At 59.8% G+C, this 22,891-nt stretch overlaps 1 protein-coding gene across 3 annotated transcripts; it reads left to right on the forward strand.

The window, feature by feature from the left end:
- Window positions 1-275: 275 nt before the first annotated feature.
- Window positions 276-16,498, forward strand: STAT3 (signal transducer and activator of transcription 3). 3 transcript variants are annotated; one of them, XM_065651377.1, is made up of 24 exons: window positions 276-371; window positions 6,158-6,307; window positions 6,988-7,132; window positions 7,263-7,361; window positions 7,758-7,853; window positions 7,940-8,021; window positions 8,412-8,506; window positions 8,715-8,866; window positions 9,750-9,908; window positions 9,991-10,083; window positions 10,829-10,888; window positions 11,119-11,148; window positions 11,287-11,380; window positions 11,462-11,509; window positions 11,946-12,029; window positions 12,112-12,210; window positions 12,322-12,457; window positions 12,562-12,614; window positions 12,703-12,797; window positions 13,091-13,230; window positions 14,005-14,220; window positions 14,414-14,456; window positions 14,787-14,899; window positions 14,988-16,498. In XM_065651377.1, the coding sequence occupies exons 2-24, from the start codon at window positions 6,180-6,182 to the stop codon at window positions 15,041-15,043; spliced, it is 2,316 nt and encodes a 771-aa protein (XP_065507449.1). In that variant the 5' UTR covers window positions 276-371; window positions 6,158-6,179; the 3' UTR covers window positions 15,044-16,498. The 3 variants fall into 3 exon arrangements, with proteins under 3 accessions (XP_065507449.1, XP_065507448.1, XP_065507450.1); XM_065651376.1 differs by having other exon boundaries at window positions 6,161-6,307; XM_065651378.1 differs by having other exon boundaries at window positions 6,161-6,307; window positions 14,005-14,217.
- Window positions 16,499-22,891: the final 6,393 nt, after the last annotated feature.

Raw genomic sequence — 22,891 nt, forward strand, 5'->3', positions numbered from 1 at the left:
CTGCCCGGAACTCAGCTGGGTTTCCCGCACGGCCGTTCCCGGCAGTTGCCGCCCCCCCCGCCGCGTCACGCCGCACCGCCCCCTCCCCAGCGCCGCCTCGCGGCGGGAGGCGGCACCGTCCGGGAACAGCCGCCACGGGCAGCCCCCCCGCGCCGCCGCCGCCGTGACGTATCGCGGGGCGGCCGCGCTGATTGGCTGTCAGGGCCCGACCCTCGCGGGGCAGCGGAAGCGCTGCTCCGCCATTGGCTGCGCTCGGCGTGACGTCGCGGGGCGGGGCCGCGCGGGCAGCAGGTTTCTCGTCACTCGGGCAGGACCGGCCGCGATCGCCGCCGGCACCGGGAGCCGCCGCCCCGCCCCGCCCGGGACCGCCGGTGAGCGCGGGGGGGGCCGGGCCCGGAGGGTCGGGGCTGTGGGTTCCGGGGATCAGGCGCCGGGGGACTCGGTCGGTGCCGGGCCCCGTGGGCTGGTTGACACCGGGGAGCCGGTGTCACGGCCGCGGGTGCGCAGCCCCCGGTGCCCCTCAGGGCTCGGTGCCGCGGCCTGAGCTGCCGGTGTCCCCCCGGGCTGGCTCAGGGCTGCCCCGGGCGGGGTGCGGTGAGGCGGCCTGGGGCGGGGGGGCTCGGCCCGGCCGCTGACCCCGCGGTGCCTCGGGCCCCCCCGGGAACGGCTCCTGCAGCGCCCGCGGCCTGTCCGGTGCTCGGGGTGCGGAGAGCGCGGCCCCCGCCGCTCGCAGCGGGTGTTTCCTGGGAGCCTCCCCCGTGGGTCCGGGGCCGGCACCGTGGACACCCGGCGGTTTCGCTTTTGCTGGGAGGCGGCAGCTCGTTCCCTGGGAAAGGAGCCCCCAGCAGCAGGTGAGGGCAGCGCTCCGCGCTGCCGGGGAGCTGTAATTAAGAAGGTACTAATTAACCTAATTCTCTGGTCTTACAGTAAACGGGATTTCTTTCCTTCCCGCAGTTCCCAGCAGGCACAGGGCAAGTTCTTGCTGGGCAGGGGCAGCTCCCAGAAGCTGGAGAGCTGTCAAAGCGCTGGTGTCGTCCTGTGCTGCACCTGTGGTCCCGGTGCAGAGCTGGGTCTGTTGGTGGGGTGTGCTTACACCCCACAAACTCCAACAGAGCATTCAAAGCCTAAATGGGCTTCTTGGAGAGGGAAAAATGGACAGGCAGGGCCAGAGGAGCTGCTGCTTGGTCTGGTTTCGGTGACGATTGGGGCTGGGATCTCATGCGGTCTGTGCAGTTTGAGGGGTTTAACTGTAGGACAGCCCTTGGGCCGCAAATCTGAGGTTACCTGAGCAAGGCTTTGGGATAGGTGTTGATGCAGGCTGTCCCAGTGGCAGAATTTCCATGCTGGTGAAATAACTTACAACTGAGAGCTTGGCCGCGAGTCCTGCACCTGGGCAGACCGAGGCTCGAAGACCTGGTTGACATCTCTAGCAGAGCGCTGAGCTGGGGGCTGCAGCGCTGTCCGGAGGTGGGGCTGACACCTGTGCCCATCGGAGGGGCACAGCGGGGGGCTGGAGAGGGTGGCCCTGCTCCAGAGAAGGTTCTGTCCGCATCTACGGGCCGCTGGCCCTGCCTGCATGTTGACCCCGTTCCCACCTTGAAGGTGGTTGTTGTCACCGTCACTCCCCAGCGCAGCCTTGTCTGCTGTTTCCCCCGGATCTGTCCAGTGACAAGGGACAGCAGGGGCGTGTGGCGTCCTCTGCCCCACGGGGTTGAACGTGTTACTGGCAGCTCCTGCAGCTGGAGTTACGTGTTGGGATGGAGCCTGGGGAGCTGCTGAGCTGCGATGAGGAGCAGCCGGCCCTGGTGTGGGGCTGATCAGGGAACTCTGTGGCTTGAGGTCACCCAGAGCCTCCCTCTGCCCTGTCACCTTCTTCTCTTTTTGCAAATCTCTGCGTTGCTGACATGTTTTTCACCTCCAGGGCTGGCTTTGAAAACAAGAAGCGGAGCCAAGTTCTCCTAATAACCCATTCAAAACTTGTGCTTGCGTTTGCCTGGAGCAATTAGCTGCTTTGTTGTAGAACAGTTTTTCAGCCGCTGTGGATGATTGTGTGGAAGCGGGGCAGCCTGGTGTCAGTACAGCTGTTCGTAGGAAAGCTGGGGCTCCCGTGAAATGTTGTTGATGGCATCTGTCACGAGTCCGTGATGCTCCCACTGGTGATAACTCTGTTAATGTGACCTGAGCAACGTTATCAGTAACGGAGCTTCCTCCTGCTCACAGCACTGCAGGGGCGGGGAATGTCACGGTCCTTCCAAGGCCCCTCCAGTGATGCCCCCTGGAGTCATTGCTGCTCATTGTGGGGACACAGATGAGGGGTGTTCCCTGGAGCACCCCAGAAAGCAGCTGAAGGCAGTTTGGGGGCTGCTTCCAGGGCAGGAGCCCCATTTCGAATAAGGCTGTCGGAGTGTGCAGGGCTCACTCTTGTGCTCTGCCCTTGCGGTGGAGCTAAAGAAAGATGAACTTTACCTCTTGAGCTACTTTTAGCAGCTTCTCTCGGAGCTCTGGACAGCGTGTTTGCCCCTGGGCTTGCATCATGTCGTGCTTGGCCATGGCTGCATCAGTTGCTCCCTGGCTCCATTCCAGAGGCGGGAGGGGAGGCTAAACCGCAGGGACGGGCAAGCCCAGCAGAATCAGAAAGGTTCAACCCTCAGATCTCTAAACCTTGGCAAGGGAGGCTTCCCCGTGGCGGGGCTGGGCTGGGGAGAGGCTCCTGTGTGGGGTTTTGGGGCTGAGAAGATCTGAGCTTTGCCTGCACTGGTGACAGTGACAATGAGGAGTGTCACAGGGACCCTTTCCCTTGGGGGCGGTTGGTGCTTCAGGCTGCCTGGCTGCTTTTTGTTGGTGCTGAAGGAGCAACGTCTCCTCTCAGCCCTTTGGGAGGAAGAGGGGGCTTTTCCCAGCTGGTCCTGCCTTCCTCCATCCTCCCAACTCTGCCGTGGGTCGGGTGGTCTCTGTCACAGATCCCCCTCCCCGGGGCTGGGTACCCTCCTGTCACCCGCTGCAGCAGAGCTGTGTGCTGGCGTGAGCCCGTGCTCCAGCAAAACACATCTCGAGGCTCTTCCCTTCTCACTGCTCTTGCGGTGGAGCATGGATGGTTTTCCAGGTCAGGTTCTGGGTGTAAAACTCATTGTGATCTGCTGCTTCTGCTGAGAGATCCCTCGAGGTGAGAACTGGAGGCAGTGGGGACACGGAGCAGAGACCATGTCCAACCCTGTGACTCGTATGTCTGCTCGGCAGCGACTTCCTTGGCTTCCCCGGCTGTTTGCCTCTCCAGGAGCTGCCTGCGGTGGGAAGAGGCAGAGCTGCTCGTGTTCTGCTGCCCGCTAGTTCTGTTTTTCAGGGATTGGTGCGGCCGTGCGCGGTGCTGGGGCCCCAGCGGGGCATCGGCTTCCTGCGGCCGCCGAGCATGCGCTGCAGGGGGGGACCGGGAGCACAGGCTGCCATGGTGGCTCGTCCTGCGGCTGTTTGGGGCAGTGAGAAGTGGCCGATTCCCCTCCAAATGTTGCTGCTGGGGGCTTTGCCTTTGGCATTTCAGTGTTCTGCACAGTGGGGCTCCAGTACTGCACTGAAATACCCGGGTTGTGGCTTTCTTGTGGAAGATCTTAAAATCATTTTGGTTGGAAAAGCCCCTCAAGATCATCGAGTCCAACCATTCCCCCAGCCCTGGCACTGCCCCATGTCCCTGAGAACCTCATCTCCATCTGTCCAACCCCTCCAGGGATGGTGACTCCAGCACTGCCCTGGGCAGCCTGTTCCAATGCCCGACAGCCCTTTGGGGAAGAAATTGTTCCCCAGATCCAACCTCAACCTCCCCTGGCGCAACTTGAGGCCGTTTCCTCGCTGAACCCCCAGCTCCCTCAGCCGCTCCCATCACACTTGTGCTCCAGCCCCTTCCCCAGCTCTGTCCCCTTCTCTCAACTCGCTCCAGCACCTCAAGGGCTTTCTTGTTCTGAGGGGCCCAAAACTGCCCCCAGGATTCGAGGTTTGGCCTCCCCAGTGCCCAGCACAGGGAGACAATCACTGCCCTGGTCCTGCTGGCCACACCAGTGCTGCCAGTTCCAAACAGGCTGGTGAAGCCCCCGCCATGTGCTGGGCCACTGTCACGGTGCCACAATAGGAAATGCCGTGGGTTGAGCTCACCGGGACTCTGGTGGCTTGTAGGTGTTCAGCTCTTTCCCGTGGCCCATATATCTGTTGGGTTTTTTCACCCCAGAAGCGGCACCGCGCGGTTCACGCCTCCGAGAGCAGGCGAGAAGGGCTGTGAGCGCCGTGCAGCTGCTGCGTGGGGGCAGAGCTGCCCGCGCTGCTGCAGCCGGACAGCCAGCCAGCCAGCAGCAAAGAGCCCAATCCCCTGCAGAACGAGGGCTTTGGTGTGATGCCCCGTTCGTAGCCACAACCTGATGGCCCAGCCGTTCATGGTCGACAGCCGCAGAGAGCAAAAGCTCTGGAGTCGAAATGACCCTGCCACATCAAGCCACGTCTTGTTCTGAGGCTGAAGGAGCATCTCTTGCTTACAGGCTCCTGCACGGGCCAGTCTCTCTGTCTTTCATCCCTTTCACTACTTGCTCCATTGAAAAAAGGCTCGGTTCACGTGGTCATCCTGGAGGATTGCACCAGAGGGTTGTTGTTCAAGGTTAATGTCTTTGGGACTGTTCAATGCTGTGAAATTCTAAAAACCTCTTTAAGTCCATGTCAAGTGCCAGTGTCTGTCTTCTCCCTGTGTCTCAGTCCATGACAAGGTGTTCCCCCTTTCTCTTCCCTTACAAAAACATCCAGAAAAACAGGGAAAGAGTCAGGCGCAGCAAACGTCAGAAGAGCACGACCCTTCTTGTGCTTCTGGGAATCTGTACAAGCACCCAGCTCCCCAGCGAGGTCCAAAACTCCTGCCTGATGCTGCTGCGTGCCCAGGGAAGTCTTATTTGCCATTAAAGCTTCATCAATATCTGTCCTGCCTAATGAAATCCTGCCTGGCTCCTGCACGGAGCAGCTGCTCTCGCTGCAGGGCTGGGTGTGCTCCTTGTGTCTTCACCAGCTCCCAGCAGATCCTGGAGCCTAGAGCAGATCTGCTGACTCTCTGGAGGGGAATAAATTTCACCTGGGGAGGTGGCACAGCCTTTTCCTCCCCTCTGCATCCTCGCTGAGCGAGGCTCTGCGTGCTGGGTGCTGCTCTGTGCCGGCCACTTCTTACCCCTTGGCGCCTCCTGGGGTATTCGCTGTGATTTTTTTTCCTTCGCTCCGGCTCCTCGGGGCTGCCCCACCACCATGGTTTGCTCTGGCAATGCCGCAGGCTGGAGCACGGTGCCCTGATCTGAGCCTGGGGCTGGTGGCCGGTGCCAGCCCCTTATCTGTGTCCTGCTCCGGCTGTCCCCACGGCCCAGCTGGCACGTCCCTTGCTGCAGTGACCTTTGGGACAAGCAAACAGCTTTCCGCAGGGCGGTGACGTTGTGCTCCGTGCCTTCTCTTCCTGAGTGCAGCTCGCCGTCCCCTCCTTAGCTCCATTTCCATCCATGCATGTGGTGCTAACTCGAAAATTGCTCCTTCCTTGTTTCTGTTGTTTCCCGGCAGTCTCCGCCTTCTGCACTTACTGTAAGCTCTGCAGATCCTTCCCTGCCTCCTGGAGCAGACAGGCACGTGTGCCTGGAAGACACTGGCACCAGATTAAAGCCGTGTACCTATCGCCGGTGACCTGCGTGCCCCAAATCCCTCTTTTCCCTCCCCATGGCAAGAAGGTGGGAAAGCTTTGGGAAACGGCGCCTCTCTCCAGGAGAAAGCTTTGCCGAAGGCAGGCGGCTCCCATGCAGGGCAGCTCGGTGCTCACCTGGCTGAAGCCGGGCAGATGGAAGCTCAGCTCATAAAGCTGAGCCCAAAGCCACGTTCCATGTGCTTGGGGAGCCCCTGTGTGGGTCTGGGGGTTTTGGTGATGTTAGGAGCTGCCTTTGATGTAACTTTTACCCCTGGTCTGATGCTGCAGTGTGAGGAACAGCATGAAGTGATGCTTTAGAGCTACGAAAATGATGAGGGGTCCCCGGGTGGCCCTGGTTCTGGCGCCATCAGCCCCTCGAAAAGTGAAGCAGCGCTCAGGGCTCGGTCTCTGCGGGCAGGAGGGAGCTTGGGGGCTCTGGGCACCAGCTCTGAGCAGGACGTGTGTCTGTCCCAGCAGGTCTCCGGAGCTGGCCAGGATGGCGCAGTGGAACCAGCTGCAGCAGCTCGACACACGGTACCTGGAGCAGCTCCACCAGCTCTACAGCGACAGCTTCCCCATGGAGCTGCGGCAGTTCCTGGCCCCGTGGATCGAGAGCCAGGACTGGTAAGGGCTTCACCAAACACTGTAGCAGGGCTGGAGGAGCTTTGCTGCTTTCCCTCGGCTGCTGGTGTGGCAGAATTTGTCCCTGAGGTTTGTGTGGGGCTCTGTGAGTAGTGTCAGACCCTGGACCAGGAGAAAGGGGAGCTCCAAAGTGGAGATGTCCCCATCCAGGGCTGACTTACACTGGCCTCTGTTGTAAATGAAGTTGAATCATAGAATCACTGAATAGTTTGGGTTGAAGGGCCCTTCCCAGCTCCCCCAGTGCCCCCCCTGCCATGAGCAGGGACATCTGCACCAGCTCAGGTTGCTCAGAGCCCCGTCCAGCCTGGCCTGGGATGTCTCCAGGGATGGTTCAGCCACCACCTCTCTGGCCAACCTGGGCCAGGCTCTCACCACCCTCAGGGCCAACAATTCCTTCCTCACGTCCAGCCTGAATCTCCCTCCTTTAGTTTAAAACCATCACCCCTTGTCCCATCGCAACAGGCCCTGCTCAAAAGTCTGTCTCCATCTTTCTTATTGCCCCCTTTTAAGCACTGAAAGGCAAAGGCTTGCTCCGGCCCTTGCTCTGGGGCAGGTTAGGAAGATGCTGGGGTGTTTAATTGCACAGGGACGGTGGGTGTGAGCAGAGCTGCTCTGCGCTGTCCCCTGGCCGGGCACACAGGGCTCTGCCCTCCCTCCTGCAGGGCCTACGCTGCCAGCAAGGAGTCCCACGCCACGCTGGTGTTCCACAACCTGCTGGGAGAGATCGACCAGCAGTACAGCCGCTTCCTGCAGGAGTCCAACGTCTTGTACCAGCACAACCTGCGCCGCATCAAGCAGTTCCTGCAGGTGAGGGAGGAAGAGCTGGTTTGGTGTGGGGGGAAGCCAGTGCCTCGGCACAGCTCAGGACCTTAAAGGATGTGGAGATCGTGGGAGTTAAGCTGTGCATGCTCACCTTGGGCATCTGAACCTTTTACAGAGCAGGTACTTGGAGAAGCCGATGGAAATAGCCCGCATCGTGGCTCGTTGCCTGTGGGAAGAGTCGCGGCTCCTCCAGACGGCTGCTACCGCAGCCCAGGTCAGTGCCTGGGGTGTCTTGGGGCCACTGTGCCGCACTCAGTGCTGTCAGGAAGCTCCAGTGCAAAGCTCCCCGCTTGCTCTATTTGGTACCAGTAGCTGCTTTGTGCTGGGGGATGCTCCAGCTGCGGGGCCTGAGTGTTTCTGCTTGCCTGGGCACTCCCAGCCTGGGGTGGCTGTTTGCTTTGTGCATCTGTCTGTCCTCTCACCTGGGATGTGTCCCACACCCTGCACCTTACTGTGCAGCCCTGGAGCTAATGCTGCATCGAGCAGCTGGTCACTCTGGCTTCTCTTAGCGAGGGGGTGAAGACCCTTCCTGCAAAACCTCCTTGGGCTGTGTGGGGGAGCGTCCCTGGGTCGTGGCTCTGATCTAATGCCCTTCTTGTCCCCTCTGCAGCAAGGGGGACAGGCAACACATCCAACAGCAGCTGTAGTGACAGAAAAGCAGCAGATGCTGGAGCAGCATCTGCAGGATGTGAGGAAGAGGGTGCAGGTACGTGTGTGCTGCGCGGGCACCTTCTCTGTTCCCCACCGTGATGCTTTAGTGCTTTGAATAATTCCACATCTCCTGCCTTGCAGGATTTGGAGCAGAAGATGAAAGTGGTGGAGAATCTCCAGGATGACTTTGATTTTAACTACAAGACTTTGAAAAGCCAAGGAGGTAATGGAAGCTCGTTAGCATCTGGCAAACCAAAGTGTGTTCCTGCAAGGAAACTTGCTGGAGGGCATGTTCCAGCCTTCCCGGTGCCTCTTCTCCAAGCAAGAAGGGTGGCTTAGGCTCAGGGCTTTTGCATGGCAATTAGAGAAACCTCGTCTTTTGTTTCTTCCACCAACACTGCCTCCAGGGGAGCTGACCTGGAGCTCTGCCTAGGAGCAGAGAGGTGGCATGTGGAGGTGATAGTAGAAAGCCAGCTTAACTATCCATGAGATGCTTAACTATCCATGGCTCTCTAGGGTCCCTGCTCCTTGGCAGTGCAAGTTTTTCGTGTGACGGTTAGGAGGGCAGAAGAGTCCATGTGCTTGGCTGAAGCTTTTTCCCCTCTTTGCACAGACATGCAAGATCTGAATGGAAATAACCAGTCAGTGACCCGGCAGAAAATGCAGCAGCTGGAGCAGATGCTGACGGCGCTGGACCAAATGCGAAGGGTACGTCATGCAGCTGGTTCTCCAGATCCCCTGGGGTGCAGCAGTGCCTTTTTTCTGGAGTATGAATTCTGTGTTTCCGCGTGGCCAAAACTGAGGGCAGTGCTGGGAATGCAGCCCTGAGCGACTTCTGTCTTGTCTGTGAATGTGAATCTTGCAGATCTTGGAAGGAGTCAGAGGGTGGTGAAGGTTCTGCGTTCTTTTTTGGCAGGGCATTGTGAGCGAGCTGGCTGGGCTGCTCTCAGCCATGGAGTACGTGCAGAAGATGCTGGCAGACGAGGAGCTGGCAGACTGGAAGAGACGGCAACAGATCGCCTGCATTGGCGGCCCACCCAATATCTGCTTAGACCGGCTGGAGAACTGGTAGGAGCTGGTTGGGGGTGGATCAGTCACTGGAGAGGTGGAATTCAAACACCTGCAGTGGAAATGAGCTCTTGGCCTCTGAAAGGACAGGGAATTACTAGAGAGAGTCCAGTGGAGGGACACAAAGATGCTGGAGCATCTTTCTGATGAGGAAAGGCTGAGAGAGCTGGGGCTGGTGAGCTGGAGAAGAGAAGCTCAGAGGGATCTGATCAATGGGATCAATATCTCAGGGTGGGTGTCAGAGGATGGACCAGACTCTGTTCAGTGGTGCCCAGCGCCAGGGTGAGGGGCAACGGGCACAGACTGAAACACAGGAGGGTCCATGTGAACATGAGGAGAAACTTCTTTCCTTTGCGGTGCCAGAGCCTGGACCAGGCTGCCCAGAGCGGGTGTGGAGTCTCCTTCTCTGAGACATTCGAACCCGCCTGGCCCGACCTGTGTGATCTGCTCTGGTGCCCCTGCGTGAGCAGGGCTGGGGAATCTGCAGGGGTCCCTGCAACCCAACCACCCCAGGATTCTATGAAACATCCTTGCAAAATGGCTTTTCTGATGCCCACACATGTAGATATAATCCACTAGTCAGACTGATCCTCCATAGCGGGTGCCAGTGCTTGGAATGGTTGGCCCCAGCCTGGGGGATTTTAAGGCTGCTGTGGGAAGGTCCTGGTGTGTCTCTGCAGAACTTGGGCACCTGCAGGTTTCTTTTGTGATGCAGCCCTAGAAAAATGCGCTGAGCTGGGAGCCACAGACTGGCTCTCGATATCTCTTCTCGATACAGAAAACATCCTCTCCCGCATGAGGGAGGGAAGAGGAGGACTTTGCAGGTTGGGACTTTGCAGGGCTCGGCAGCCAGAGCTGACACCGGTTCTTCCTGCTCCCCTAGGATAACCTCTCTTGCCGAATCGCAGCTACAGACCCGGCAGCAGATCAAGAAATTGGAAGAACTGCAGCAGAAAGTGTCCTACAAGGGTGACCCCATCGTCCAACACCGGCCCATGCTGGAGGAGCGGATTGTGGAGCTGTTCAGGAACCTGATGAAGAGGTGCTGAGGGTGCTCTGGGTGGGTAGGGGGTTGGGCAGGGCCAGGCCTGAGATTTGACTGTTTTTTCTGCCTTTCCCCACAGTGCTTTTGTCGTGGAGAGGCAGCCCTGCATGCCCATGCACCCCGACCGGCCCCTGGTCATCAAAACCGGCGTGCAGTTCACCACCAAAGTCAGGTGCGTCTCAGGCCCCTGCGATCGCGCTGTGGTTTAAAAGACACGGAGATGAGGTTCTCAGGGCCAGGGGTTAGTGCCAGGGTTGGGTTAACGGTTGGACTCGATGAGCTCGAGGGTCTTTTCCAACCAAAATGATTCAATGAAGGAGTGACTCAGTGCAGGGCCGGTGGCCGTTGGCTGGGGCTCGGCCGCGTTCCTGGAGGCAGCTGGGGTTCTGGTAAATCCCGCTGCGGGGGCGGGCAGCAGAAAGCATCGGCGTGTCCCTGGCCGGCTGCCTCTCAGCTGTCCTGTGTTCCCTGCCAAGTGCTGTGGAGAGGGGCTGCTCCGACACCAGGCTCTGCCTGGAGCTTCTTCACCAGCTCCCAGCTGTGTCCCCATTGTCCCTGTGGCATGTGGCAGCAGCTGGGAGCATGGAAGGTGTTTGTTCAGAGCAGATGTCTGTGTGGTTTGGGCAGTCAAAATGAGGCTGTCCCAGGGGGCTCAAGGGAGCAGCAGCGCTGGGGACAGGTGTTGGGGGTGACATGTCACAGCCCTGCGTGCAGAGGGGCTCAGGGATGCCGGAGGAGCTGGGTGATGCCGCGTCACCGTGGGCTTTGCCATATGAACCGTGGTGCTGCTTTCTGGGACACACACACGACACTGCTCTGCATCCAGCTGTTCTGCAGCCTGTGCCAGATGTCGCGTCGATCTGGAGTTGTTCAGGTGTGCAGGATGTTCACACTCACACTCTGCTGACTCCTTGCAGGTTGTTGGTCAAGTTTCCAGAGCTGAATTATCAGCTGAAAATTAAAGTCTGCATTGACAAGTGAGTTCTGTGCTCTGAGCTGGGGTGTGTTTACTGGAGTGGGGGCTTGTTCAGGCTCCATCCCTGCACCGAGGGCCAGTGTCACCCATGGTAGAAGGGTGACAAACCACAAGGGTTTGTTCCTGTGTGGGGGGACAGCCTGGGGGGCTTGTGGGGCTCAATGTCAAGCCTGTCTGCATTGGGGTGGCAAGGCCGTGGCCATGACCAGGTGTCTGTCTCCTCTTTCCTAGGGACTCTGGGGATGTTGCAGCACTTCGGGGGTAAGTGCAATGTTTTGGTTTTAGTGTTTGTTTTTTTTTTTTTCTCTCTCGCTTCTGCTTTTAATCCTGGCAAATGTCCTACTGCACGTTTGCTCTGAGAGGGCCCTGTCAGCCGCGCTGTGCCTTTCCTCTTTCAAGGTCGCGGAAGTTTAACATCCTGGGGACGAACACGAAGGTCATGAACATGGAAGAGTCGAACAACGGGAGCCTCTCAGCAGAGTTCAAGCACCTGGTAGGTACTGTGAGCTCTGGGGCTGCTCCTGTTGACGTCGTGTATCGCAGTGTTGCTTCAGCCTGTTCCTTCTCTCGGCAGACCCTGCGGGAGCAGCGCTGCGGTAATGGAGGTAGAGCCAACTGTGATGTAAGTTCTGGGTGTGAGAGCCTTTTTCTGGCGGCTCTGCTCCTTGTCTTGCTCCTTGTTGAGCAGCTGAACCACGAGGGGAAACAGGAGCCCTGTCCCAAGAGGGACCAGCCCTTTCCACCTGCACCTGAGCAGCAGCGCTGGCCCTAATCATAGAATCACAGAATCATTTGGGTTGGAAAAGCCCCTCAAGACCATTGGGTCCAACCGTTCCCCCATCCCTGGCGCTACCCCATGTCCCTGAGAACCTCATCTCCATCTGTTGAACCCCTCCAGGGATGGTGACTCCAGCACTGCCCTGGGCAGCCTGTTCCAATGCCCGACAGCCCTTTGGGGAAGAAATTGTTCCCAAGATCCAACCTCAACCTCCCCTGGCTGTGTGTCAGGCTGAGAGCAGATCTTTTCTGCGTGCTCATCACGTCCTCTTCCACCTTAGGCCTCGCTGATAGTCACCGAGGAGCTACATCTCATCACCTTCGAGACGGAGGTGTATCACCAGGGGCTGAAGATCGACCTGGAGGTGAGCTGTGGGTTTCTGCCTCTCGCTGCTGTGGGTCAGGGTGCAGAGGAGCCCTGGGAAATGTTACATTCTGTTTTTGCAGACCCACTCGCTGCCTGTGGTGGTCATCTCCAACATCTGCCAGATGCCCAACGCCTGGGCATCCATCCTGTGGTACAACATGCTGACCAACAACCCCAAGGTAGGGCCCAGCTGGCAGAGCAGCACTGCAGGCTTTGGGACCAGAGCGGGGCAGCACCCGCTCCTATTTCTGTCCCATGTCTTGCTCAGGGTTGTGTTTTCTCTTGTGCAGAACGTGAACTTCTTCACCAAGCCCCCCATCGGGACCTGGGACCAGGTTGCGGAGGTGCTGAGCTGGCAGTTCTCCTCCACCACGAAACGTGGCCTCAGCATCGAGCAGCTGACAACACTGGCAGAAAAACTTCTGGGTAAGCCAGCATGGGTGTCCTGTCCCTTGGGTTGTTCCCTGGCAGTGGTGTCTTTGGAAGAACATCTCTATCTCAATGTTGACGCTCCTGTTCTTCTCTGCCAGGGCCAGGTGTGAATTACTCTGGCTGTCAGATCACCTGGGCCAAGTTCTGCAAGGTAGAGCTGCCTCTCTTCCCTGAGCGCTTTCCCTTGGTTGTTCCCTTCTTCCAAACCACGCTCACAGCTGCTCTGCCCTCTTCCTCAGGAGAACATGGCTGGCAAAGGCTTCTCTTTCTGGGTCTGGTTGGACAACATCATTGACTTGGTGAAAAAGTACATCCTGGCGCTATGGAACGAAGGGTGAGCCTTGGCCAGTGTCGGTCCAGAGACCTGCGGTTGGGCTGGGCCTTGGGAGGGGTCCCATAAATCCTGTCCTGATGCAGTGGGGTGCCTTGTCTGGGTGCAGGTGGGCTCTTCCAGGATGCTTTTTCTGTCCAGGCTCTGTTGGCTGGTTCAGAGTGAAAACCCACTTGGGAATCCCTAAAATGTTGGTGCCCAGGTCCTGCTGCTGCCTGATGCTGGCAGGGTTCATGTCCTGGAACAGCTGCCCTGGTATCCTGTCCCACTCGCTCTCCTCTCTTCCTGACACCCAGGTACATCATGGGGTTCATCAGCAAGGAGCGAGAACGAGCCATCCTGAGCACCAAACCACCGGGAACTTTCCTGCTGCGCTTCAGCGAGAGCAGCAAGGAAGGTGGCATCACCTTCACGTGGGTGGAGAAGGACATTAGTGGTATGTTGCTCTCCCCATGGACGTGGTGCCTTGCTCAGCCGGCATTCCTAGCTCTGAAGGGGGCTTGAAACCCCGTGATAATACATTTCACAGAATGCCAGGGTGTTTTGGGGTTGCAGGGACCTCTGTACATCCCCAGCCCAGCCCTGCTCACGCAGGGGCACCAGAGCAGATCACACAGGTCGGGCCAGGCGGGTTTGAATGTCTCCAGAGAAGGAGACTCCACACCCGCTCTGGGCAGCCTGGTCCAGGCTCTGGCACCGCAAAGGGAAGAAGTTTCTCCTCGTGTTCACATGGAGCCTGCTGTGTTTCAGTCTGTGCCCGTTGCCCCTCACCCTGGCGTTGGGCACCACTGAACAGAGTCTGCTCCATCCTCTGACACCCACCCTGAGATATTGATCCCATTGATCAGATCCCTCTGAGCTTCTCTTCTCCAGCTCAGCAGCCCCAGCTCTCTCAGCCCTTCCTCAGCAGAAAGATGCTCCAGACCCCTCAGCATTTTTGTCCTTGTCCTGACAAGCCCTCTTCCTGGGTTAAATCTTTGAGCCTGGGTGCCCTTTGCTGGTCTCTGCCTCCTGGGTGCCCCTGCCCATGTGCTGCGGTTTTCTGTGGCCTTGAAGCCACCTGCCAGGTCCCTGTCCCGCCCCACAGTTTGTGGGGTGCCTGCTGGGGCTGATCACAGCACCAGGACTTGTCCCTGCTGCTCTGGGTGTGTTTGAGGAATGAGGAACACGGGTGGGTGTCTTCTCCTGTGTGAAAAGTCTCCTCGTACAGGGAAGACCCAGATCCAGTCTGTGGAACCTTACACCAAGCAGCAGCTGAACAACATGTCATTCGCCGAGATCATCATGGGCTACAAAATCATGGATGCCACCAACATCCTGGTGTCCCCCCTGGTGTACCTGTACCCAGACATCCCCAAGGAGGAGGCGTTCGGGAAGTACTGCCGCTCCGAGAGCCAGGAGCACTCGGAAGCCACTGACTCAGGTAGTTGTTGACTTTCTGCGCTCCCATGTGGCGGGTGGCTCCAGGGACAGTTCTGGTGGAAGAGCTATCACTGGATGGGATCCTGTGTCCCCAGAGGGCACAGCCGCAGCGGGGGGGCGTCCCGTGGGGTGGCAGGGTGGGCGCTGGGGCCAGCAGGGTTCCTCCTGTGGTGACGAGGCTGCTCGTTCCTCTGCAGGTGCTGCTCCGTATCTGAAGACCAAGTTCATCTGTGTCACCCCGTGAGTGTTTCTGGGGGTGCCTGTGAGCGCTGTGGGGGGGAATTTGTGTGCTCAGCCTCGTCTGAGCAAAGGGGGTTCCTTCCCGGTGCTGCCCGGACTCTTCCCGGTGCCATGAGGGGCACGGTGGGGGCTGAGCCAGGCTCTGGCTCGCTGCCCGACCCGCCGGCCCCGGCTTCCCCTCCCGCGGCCCCTTTCCTCTGAAGAGCGCTGGGGACCGGCTGCGCCGAGCCCTGGGGCCTGGCGGGGGGAAAAGGGGTGTCGGAGAGCTCAGGCCAGGCCCTGATCCCGAGCTTTCTGTGCTTCTTTTTTTCCTCTTCCTCCCTCTGACAGCACCTCCTTCAGCAACACCATCGACCTGCCCATGTCCCCGCGCACCCTGGACTCACTCATGCAGTTTGGCAACAGCAGCGAGGGAGCAGAGGCCAACGCCGGGGGGCAGTTTGGTGAGTCTGGAGGGGACGTGGCACCTGGGGGGGGCGCTGGCTGTGGCCACACACGGGCCCCGTAACCCCCGGCCGTGTCTCCCTGCAGAGTCGCTGACGTTTGACATGGAGATGACCCCCGAGTGTGCTTCTTCACCTATGTGAGCTGCTCCCCCAGCGCTCGCAGGGCCCCCCAGGACTCGGAGTTCCCACCTCCACTGAACCCCCCCAGTCTCACCCTGCTCGGTCACGGCTGTTCTGGCCGTTCCTTGGGAGGAGCTGGGGACCGAGGTCCTTGTCACCAATTCCTTGTTTGACCCAGATGAACACCCCTGTCCAGGGTGGTGCTGTTCATCTCTTTGGGGTGGGGAGGGGGCTGAACCTTTTTCTATTTCCTTCCGTAACAGTTTTTTATTATTGTTTTGCTCATTCAAGTGCCTACTAGCCTCCGATTGCAGCCTCAGTTTTTACAAATGCTTCTGCAGCCCCAGCCCTGCTGTCGAAAGCTGCTTTTCTGACTGCCAGAGTCCAAAAGCTCTTGAAGATCTTACGAGCCTGGATTCACCTCCAGGCTCCTGAGAGGGGATCGGCCGGTCCTGCCCTCTGCACGCGTTACCCGGTGCGACGGGATCCGTCCCTGCAGCCCTCCCAAAGCTCATGGAGGTCTCTCCTCTGCGCACTTTTGGCCCCAGATTTGGCGAGGAGAACCGGCACGGGGCTCGGAGCTGCGAGGTGGATGGGCCCGGTTGCTTCTGCTGGTCGCAGGGAGTTTTGGTGGCTGCCCTGTGTTTGCCACCGACTTCCTGCTCCGGGCACCGGGATCCGGCTGGCTCCAGCAGCCCCAGTGCTGCTGCTGGGACAACTGGTTTCCCCGCAGTGCAGAGGGCTGCCCTGGGGCAGGGACGTGTCCCAACACCAGCGCGGGCTTGTGAACGTGCAGCGTTTGCACCTGGGGTCTGTTTTGGGACCTGGGTGTGAACGCAGAGGCTGCTCTGACCGCGGCTCGCCCTGTGGCCGGATCGCAGCTGTGTTCCCCTTGCTGTGCCGAATTAGAGCCGCTGGACCCCCGGGGGAGGGTGGGGGGCTGTGGGATCCAACGTGACCAGCAGCGGGTGGCCTGGCCTGGCCCTTTTCCCTCCGATGGGGCTTCTGCTGTCCCGGGCAGTGGGTTTGCAGCTTCTTGGGGGCTTCGTGTGGCATTTTTGTTGGAGGTCGGTTGTTGCTGTTAAGGTAGGAGGTGGCAAGAGTTGAAGGGAGCAGGATGGATGTAGAGAGGAGGTGTTACAAAGGGCAGGTTTCCTTACTCGGGGGGGTCGAGGAAAGGTGGGAGCTGTGCTGGCCAGTGGTTGTGGGTCTGTATTTACCCTCCTGCCCTTTCCACGCAGTGGGTGTGCCCAGGACAGGCAGAGGCAGGGCGGACAGGGTGGCCCTTGGAAGTTGGGATATGCTCAGAGGGGATGAGGACCGTGCCCCTCGCTCACCCCCGTGTAGCCCCTTCCAGCTGCAGTCCCTGTAGCCCCGGGCAACATTCAATACTGTAAAAAAATTTTATTTTTTTGTATATTTTATTGCTGTATCTACAGGCTTTAAACTTTCTCCGAAATAAAGGCTCTGAAGCGACGTGGCTCTCGGGGTGTGAGTTCAGCTCTCTGCCTGCGCCGCCTGCCTTTACCCCGCTCCGGGAACTGGGGCCTCTTGCAGCGAAACGCCGGCCCTGACGCCAGAGCTGCGGTTTGCTCGGCGTGAACCGGCCGCCCCCCCGCTGCCTGCGCCGCTGCCTGCGCCGCTGCCTGGCACGCGTGGGCCGGCTGCCTTATCGGGGCAGGCAGGGCTGTTCCCCGGGGAAGCAGGGGGCTGGCGGGGGGTGTATCGCCCCGCCACAGCCCAGGGCTGGTTTTTTGGCAGCGCCTGGATCTCCTCTGCTTGTGTAAAGGAAACTCCGGTGCCGGCGGGGGAGGACGTGGTGGTGCCGAGGGCTCCGCTCCCTGCGCCGGTGACACCCGGGGCTGCACCGGGACCCCTGCGGGTGACTCTGCCCCGGGGGTTCGGGGGCTCCGGGTGGAGGTGGTTGTCCCCTGTCCCTCGGTTGTGGCCCTGGAGTGGCTGCTAGGGGACCCACCGCGGTCACATCTGCAGCCTGGGGCTGTCCTGCCCTCTCGTGGGGACATGCTGGAGCTGGCACTGTCCCCTCCAGGGACAGACCCTCTGCAGCCCCTGGACTCGCCCCTGGCTGCTGCCCTGGGGCTGAGGGGCCCCAGCTTTGCTGGGGTGTGTGTCTGTCCGTCTGTGTCTGTCTGTCTGGGTGCAGCTGCCTGTACAGCACCAGGCTCTGCACCCCCAGCCCTTGCCCTTTGTGGAGCAGCAGGATCATCGCAGGCCAAGAGGGAGGGAGATTATTGCTCTGTCAGGGCAGGATTAGCAGGGGGATTTTTTTTTTTTTTTTTTTTTTTTCCCCGTACAGGTCACGGTCAATAAATGCCCTGTAGCCCCTGTGGGACCGGCTGAGCTGGTTTGAGGTGCTGGAGATGGCTCTGGAGCCTCCTCTGCCCTCCCCACCCCCTGGAACATCCTGCTGGGCGTTGAGCAGAGTGCTGAGGCCATCGCGTGTCCCTGCTCTGGGAACCAGCCTCTTCCTCCCGCCACGACCCTCCACGTCACCGTCAAACCAAACCAGGGCTCTGCACGGAGCCACCAAACCCAGTCCTGTCCCCGAGGGACCGTGTTCCTGCTCCCTGGGGCCCCAAGGAGCCCCCTCTCCTTCCCCAGCAGTTCCCAGCTGCAGGATGGGGTGGAAAACCCCCAGAACAAGGAATTTTCTTACCGATATGCAAACCCTTGGGTTGCCGCAACCGTTTGCTGTTGGGAACGTGGCGTCCCCTCCCGTGCTCCTGCCGATAAGTCATTTCTTATCTCCCTGCACCCACATGCCCGGCTGCATCCCTGTCGGAACCTGTCCTGCTCCCTGGGTTAGCCGGGGGGGGGCTGGCCCTTCATTAATGGGGTTAATTGGCTAATGATCTGATCTTGGGGGTTCTCCCAGTTTTGCGTGCTGCAGCAGGAGCCAGGGTGGGGGAATGGGGTTGTTTGTGGCTCCGAAAAGAGGTCACAGGGGTGGGTTTGCTCCTTCCTCGGGGCTGTGGACACCCCCTCCGGGGCAGCGCAGCGGGGAGGGAGCGCGGCTGGTGTCTGAGCCAAACGTGCGAAGGGATTAGGGGTTTCCAAAGGCAGATAAGCCGCTTGGGATGCAGACGCTTGCGTGACGGGAACGGGGCAGCCCCGTGGGGACGAGCAGCCACCTGCCAGGGCAGCCGCGGGCTGCAGGGAGTCAGCGTGCAGTCCCTATTAGTCTCCCTTCTTTTACTGATTTCTTTAATTCCAACTCAAATGTGGGTAAATGTAGTAGTTTCACCTATGATGAAGTTCATGTTAATGAATGTACTTGCTTCTAAATGTTCTTGGCATTGTGAATTAAAAGTGATTTAAATATTCTAAAATTTCATACTAGTGGACATGCTGGCATTGAACTTAAATTTGTGGGGAATGTTATTAAAAGCCATCATTTTCTGTTGAGATCAGGCATCATTGTCCTAGCAGCTGGATGCTGAGATTGTTAACGGTTGGATTCGGTGATTTTAAAGGTCTTTTCTAACCCAGATGATTCTATGGGATGAACCTGCAGATGCAGATTAGAGGGGCCATGGCAAAGTCGTGATCACAGCCCCACTCCCTGGGGCCAAGCAACTGAAGTAGAGGTGCTGTGAGGGGGTGGGAGACAGAAACCCCGCCAGGGGACATGCTGGGGGGATCCCTTCCTCTGTCGTTCCACATCTCTGCTGTTGCAATGACCCTGGTGGCTCCAACAAGCTAGAGAAACCACCACCCCAGCTCTGCGCCCACCCTCCCGCGGAGCTCAGGCAGGAGCGATGAAATGCTGCTCCATACCTGCTGGATCACCGGGGCAGGTGGGCACCGCGATGTCCTCCTCCATCCTTCCTCTGTCTGGCCGTGTGCTGCGGTCAAGGCGGACCAGGGAAGGAGCGCGGGGATGCTCTGCTCCAAGCGTCCATCTGAGCCTCCTCCTCATCACGCCCTCGTCGAGGGCGGCTTTGAGCTGAGCTGCCGAGCACAAGCCACGGCCGCCCGAGCCAAATGCCATCCCGGCTTCCCAACGCTCGTAAAGCAACAGGCAAATATTGCATCACTCTCAAACTTTAATACGCAGCAGAGCTGAGCCAAGCAAGGTCTCGGCGGTGGCACCCGCTGCCAGGTGTGGCAGAGGTGAGACCCGGAGCTCCAACACAGCGTGGTCCCCAAGTGCCACCATCCGCCAGCCCCGCCAGCGGCTGCCGTGCCCGAGGGATGTGACCTGCCGGTCCCCACCTCACCCCACTGTCACCTCCTCCAGCGCCAGCCGCCCCGGGGGCAGCGCCTGGCCCTGCAAGGGGGTTCGGGGCTGCTCTCGCTTTTGGGTTCCTGCTTTCAGTCCCCTCGTGCTTCCTCCTCAGCCCCGGATGCCAGTTCCCATTCCATTTGGCCCGACACCAGCCCATGCTCGGCCGTGCCATGTCACACCGGGACCACATCCCGTGCCAGAGGGCAGAGACCCCGGCTTTGCCAGCAGAAGCGCCGTGGGGTCTCGGTCCCACTGAGGTGGCCACAGTGCCACACGGTCCTGGCCCTGGTGCAGCCGCCGCTGAACCGGGGTGACTCGCAGCAGCGTGTTGATGGCAGGAACCGGGGACCGAGCGGTTACTGTGGCAACCGGGGCTCTGCCGAGGGCACCGCTCCGGGAGCGCGGGGATGCGCGGCTGCACCGGCTTGGGGGCCGATTGCAGCCCCGGTGCCCCCGCTCCTGTCACCTCCCGTCAGGCGGGTGCGCGATGCTCGTGCCCTCGGTCCTGGGGGGCTGTGGGTGATGGCTGGGCCCCCCGTGCCCCCCAGGGAGCAGCGGTGAGGGCTCCGGTTCCCATCGCAGACCCAGCCTGGCTGTCGCTGCCCCATTTTTTACAGTAGGCAGAAACCTGGTTGTTTTTTCTGATCTGGATGAGCGAGGTGAGGGAACAAAGAGCCTTTGCCCAGGCAATAACACTGGTCGGCTGCTGAGTCCAAGCGTTTGCTGGGGTTGTTCCCAGCCGTGTCCAAGTGGTTAAAGCAGAGGTTTCCTGTGGAAATTCCCCCTTGGACAATACACCGTTTCCCAGGTTCTTCACTGGAACAGGTCCTCCTCTCCCGCAGGCACAAGCCACTGCAGGGGCAGCCCCGAGCCGGTGATGGTGATGAGCTTCCCGGGAGACCCCCATGTGCCCCTCGCTTTCCCCTGCATGTCAGCTCCATCCCCAGTTTTGCATCCTCTCCCTCGCAGTGGGGTCGGAGCCCTGCGAGATCCATCCATGCCGGCTTTCCGATGGGACCTCCCTTCACGTCTTCAGCAGGAAACCATTTCTGGGGTAGACACAGCAGAAACAGCCTGGCTGGCTCCAGCCGAGCGTCTCTGCGTCATGCCCGGGTCCCGGGGGACAGCAGAGCTGTTCCCTGTGCCCAGCGGCCACCCCAGCTTTGGCAGCACTGGCTGCGTCCCCCTCACCCGGGAGGAGGATTTATGGCCCATGTCAGGGACATCAGGACAGGACATGCCTGGGGACCAGGACAGCACCTTCCTGGGTTGGGGACAGACCCACGGGAAGCGGGACCACAGGGCGATGAGCTGGGGACGGCACCAGCCGGAGACCCAGGAGCAGCTCCAGTGCTGGGAAACCCGCCACGGGGGACGTGGCAGCAACTCGCTGAGCCCACGTGGCCGAGCCCGTGACGAGGTCCCTGCCCGTGGGTGCCCACACCCGGGGCAGAAGGGGTTTGGGGACCCCGGGACGGGCAGGAGGTCGCTGTGCTGGGAGCCGCGGGTCCCTGGTGCCAGCGCAGCCCTGCCAAAGCTTCACCCCCACTGCGTTTGAAACCGAGTGAAAAATACGAAGCTGTGACTAATGTGGGGATTCAGCTGGTTTTCATTAACTGGGCTGGATTATCACAATGGGGTTTTGTGGCCTCAGCACGGATCTGGGACAGTGTGGGAGCCCAAGCGGGGACCAGTTGTGTCTGGGATGCTCAGCAAGATCTCCCACCTCCCTGTTGAGCTCGAGGGGATGGAGCAGAGGCTGCGTCCTGCCCGCAGGTGACGTGGTGGCTGCGTTTGCTCTTTGGTCGAGCACCAAGCCCCGTGTGTCCCAGGAGGGGGGTGAGGAGGAGCCTCCACTGCGGGATGTGCCAGGAGGGCTTTGGGAACGGGAGGGCAGCGACCAGCAGCCTTGGGACCTCTCCAGTGGCTGCCTAAATAAATGCTTCCACTCCTGAGAAATAATTAAGACCCTCGAGATGCCACTTAGAGAAGAAGGCCGCTCTGCCCGCGCTCCTCACGCTCCTGCTCCAAGCACAGAGGCAATTTTCTAGGAAATCAATTACGAAGCCCCATGCTCCCCCTCTCCCCTGAATGCACAGCGTCACTCAGCATCCTGTTGAGCTCATCTGAGATGACAATGTGTTTGGCCACAGCTCAGCCTGGACACTGTTTACCTTCCCAAAGGCTTTTCGAGACTTTCTGAGGACCAATGCAAGGGAGGTCCTGACAAAAGCAGGGGCCCAGCAGCCCAGGAGTTTGCCAGAGTTGTGAGACGGTGGAGAGAGAAACCCCGGCCATGCCCAGGAAACTTCTCCGGTGTTTGCAGAGTCCGTCCTGCCAGCACAGATCGTGGGGCTGCCTATCGCTGGGGGTTCTGGCATGGCCTCCTTGTCCCAAAAAGTGTCCCCAAGAGTGCCCTCAGTGCAGCTGCTGCTGCCGGGGCAGTGCCAGGGCCCTCCATCGCTTACCGCTGCAGCTGCCATTCCCCTGTTCCCTTCTTCCCTCCAGAAAGGAAGAATTTCTCTTGGGTAACGTCCTCACCAGCCAGCTCAGAGTTTTCCTTGGGATCTATTTGAAATGAAACTCTGATTTGATTTGATTCCATTTGCCCTCTCGGTGTGGAGCACTCACCACTTTCTCACCCATCACTAATTTCTTCCCCTCTTTTTGTTTATCCCCCTCCTACCAAAAAGGAGAGGGGGAAGTTGGAGGGGAGAGGGAACAGAGGATGTTTTGTGTGCGTATTCCAGCCTTCCCAAGCACGTGTGGCCGTGCGGGTCCCTGTCACGAGGAGCGCTGTGTCCACAGGACCCGTTGGGTCCAGCCAGGGGTCCGGCAGCCTCCGTCCCTGCGTGTGACCTTGATTTTGTTGGCTGGAGCAGCCAGTGCCTGGACGGCTCCGCCGATGGGTTCTGTGGGCCGGGGATTGTGAAAGTCATTTGTCCGCGTGATGCAACTCGCTGGAGCATGCGCGTCCCCAGCCGGGGCAGGGAGGGCAGGAGTGCAGTCCTTTCACCGACTTCCCCATTCCTTTCCTTCGTCTTAGTGGGAAAAGACGGTGTGGGAGATGCTGGCCCCATGCTGGGCACCCGTCCCCGTCTCACCGGGGTCCCTCCTCACGTCCCCATGAGGTCTGGCGTTCCATGGGAGCACTAGGAACGGCAGCCAGGACTCTGCTGGCTGCGGCTCAGCAGCGATGTGTCAGCCCTGTGCGCACGAGATGCCTCCCAAGCGTCCATGCGCAGGCGACAAAACGTTTGGTGGGAGCTGGGAGCTGCTCAAGCTGGAGCCCTGGGCTGTCCTGTTCATTCCGGGCTGCTCCAGGCACATAGCGAGCGCTGGCGGGGTGGAGGTGAGCTAAAAAGCAGCGGTTTGTGGCCAGCATTTGCACGGGAGCAGGTGCTGGGGTGGTGCCTGCCCGGCCCGCAGGTATTTACCTCTTGGACATGTGGAGCCGGGCTGGGTGGTGAGGAGCTGGAGGTGGAGAGGGGCTGTTTGAGGGTGTCATTCGGGCAGCGGAACCCCGAAAACCGTGGCGACACGGGCAGGCTGTGCCTTTGCCAGGCGGACAAGGGTCCCTGGGTGTCCTGCCGTGTTCCCGCTGTGGCTTTCGGGGCTCA

This window comes from Caloenas nicobarica, chromosome 24 (assembly GCF_036013445.1).
Source record: "Caloenas nicobarica isolate bCalNic1 chromosome 24, bCalNic1.hap1, whole genome shotgun sequence".
Lineage (NCBI taxonomy): Eukaryota > Metazoa > Chordata > Aves > Columbiformes > Columbidae > Caloenas > Caloenas nicobarica.

Excerpts from the sequence above, each read along its gene's own strand:
- STAT3 (XM_065651377.1), top strand. The coding sequence starts at position 6,180 with ATGGCGCAGTGGAACCAGCTGCAGCAGCTCGACACACGGTACCTGGAG. Across the intron at positions 8,022-8,411 it reads GACTTTGAAAAGCCAAGGAG|ACATGCAAGATCTGAATGGA; the intron begins GTAATGGAAGCT and ends CTCTTTGCACAG. Across the intron at positions 11,381-11,461 it reads CAGCAGAGTTCAAGCACCTG|ACCCTGCGGGAGCAGCGCTG; the intron begins GTAGGTACTGTG and ends TTCTCTCGGCAG.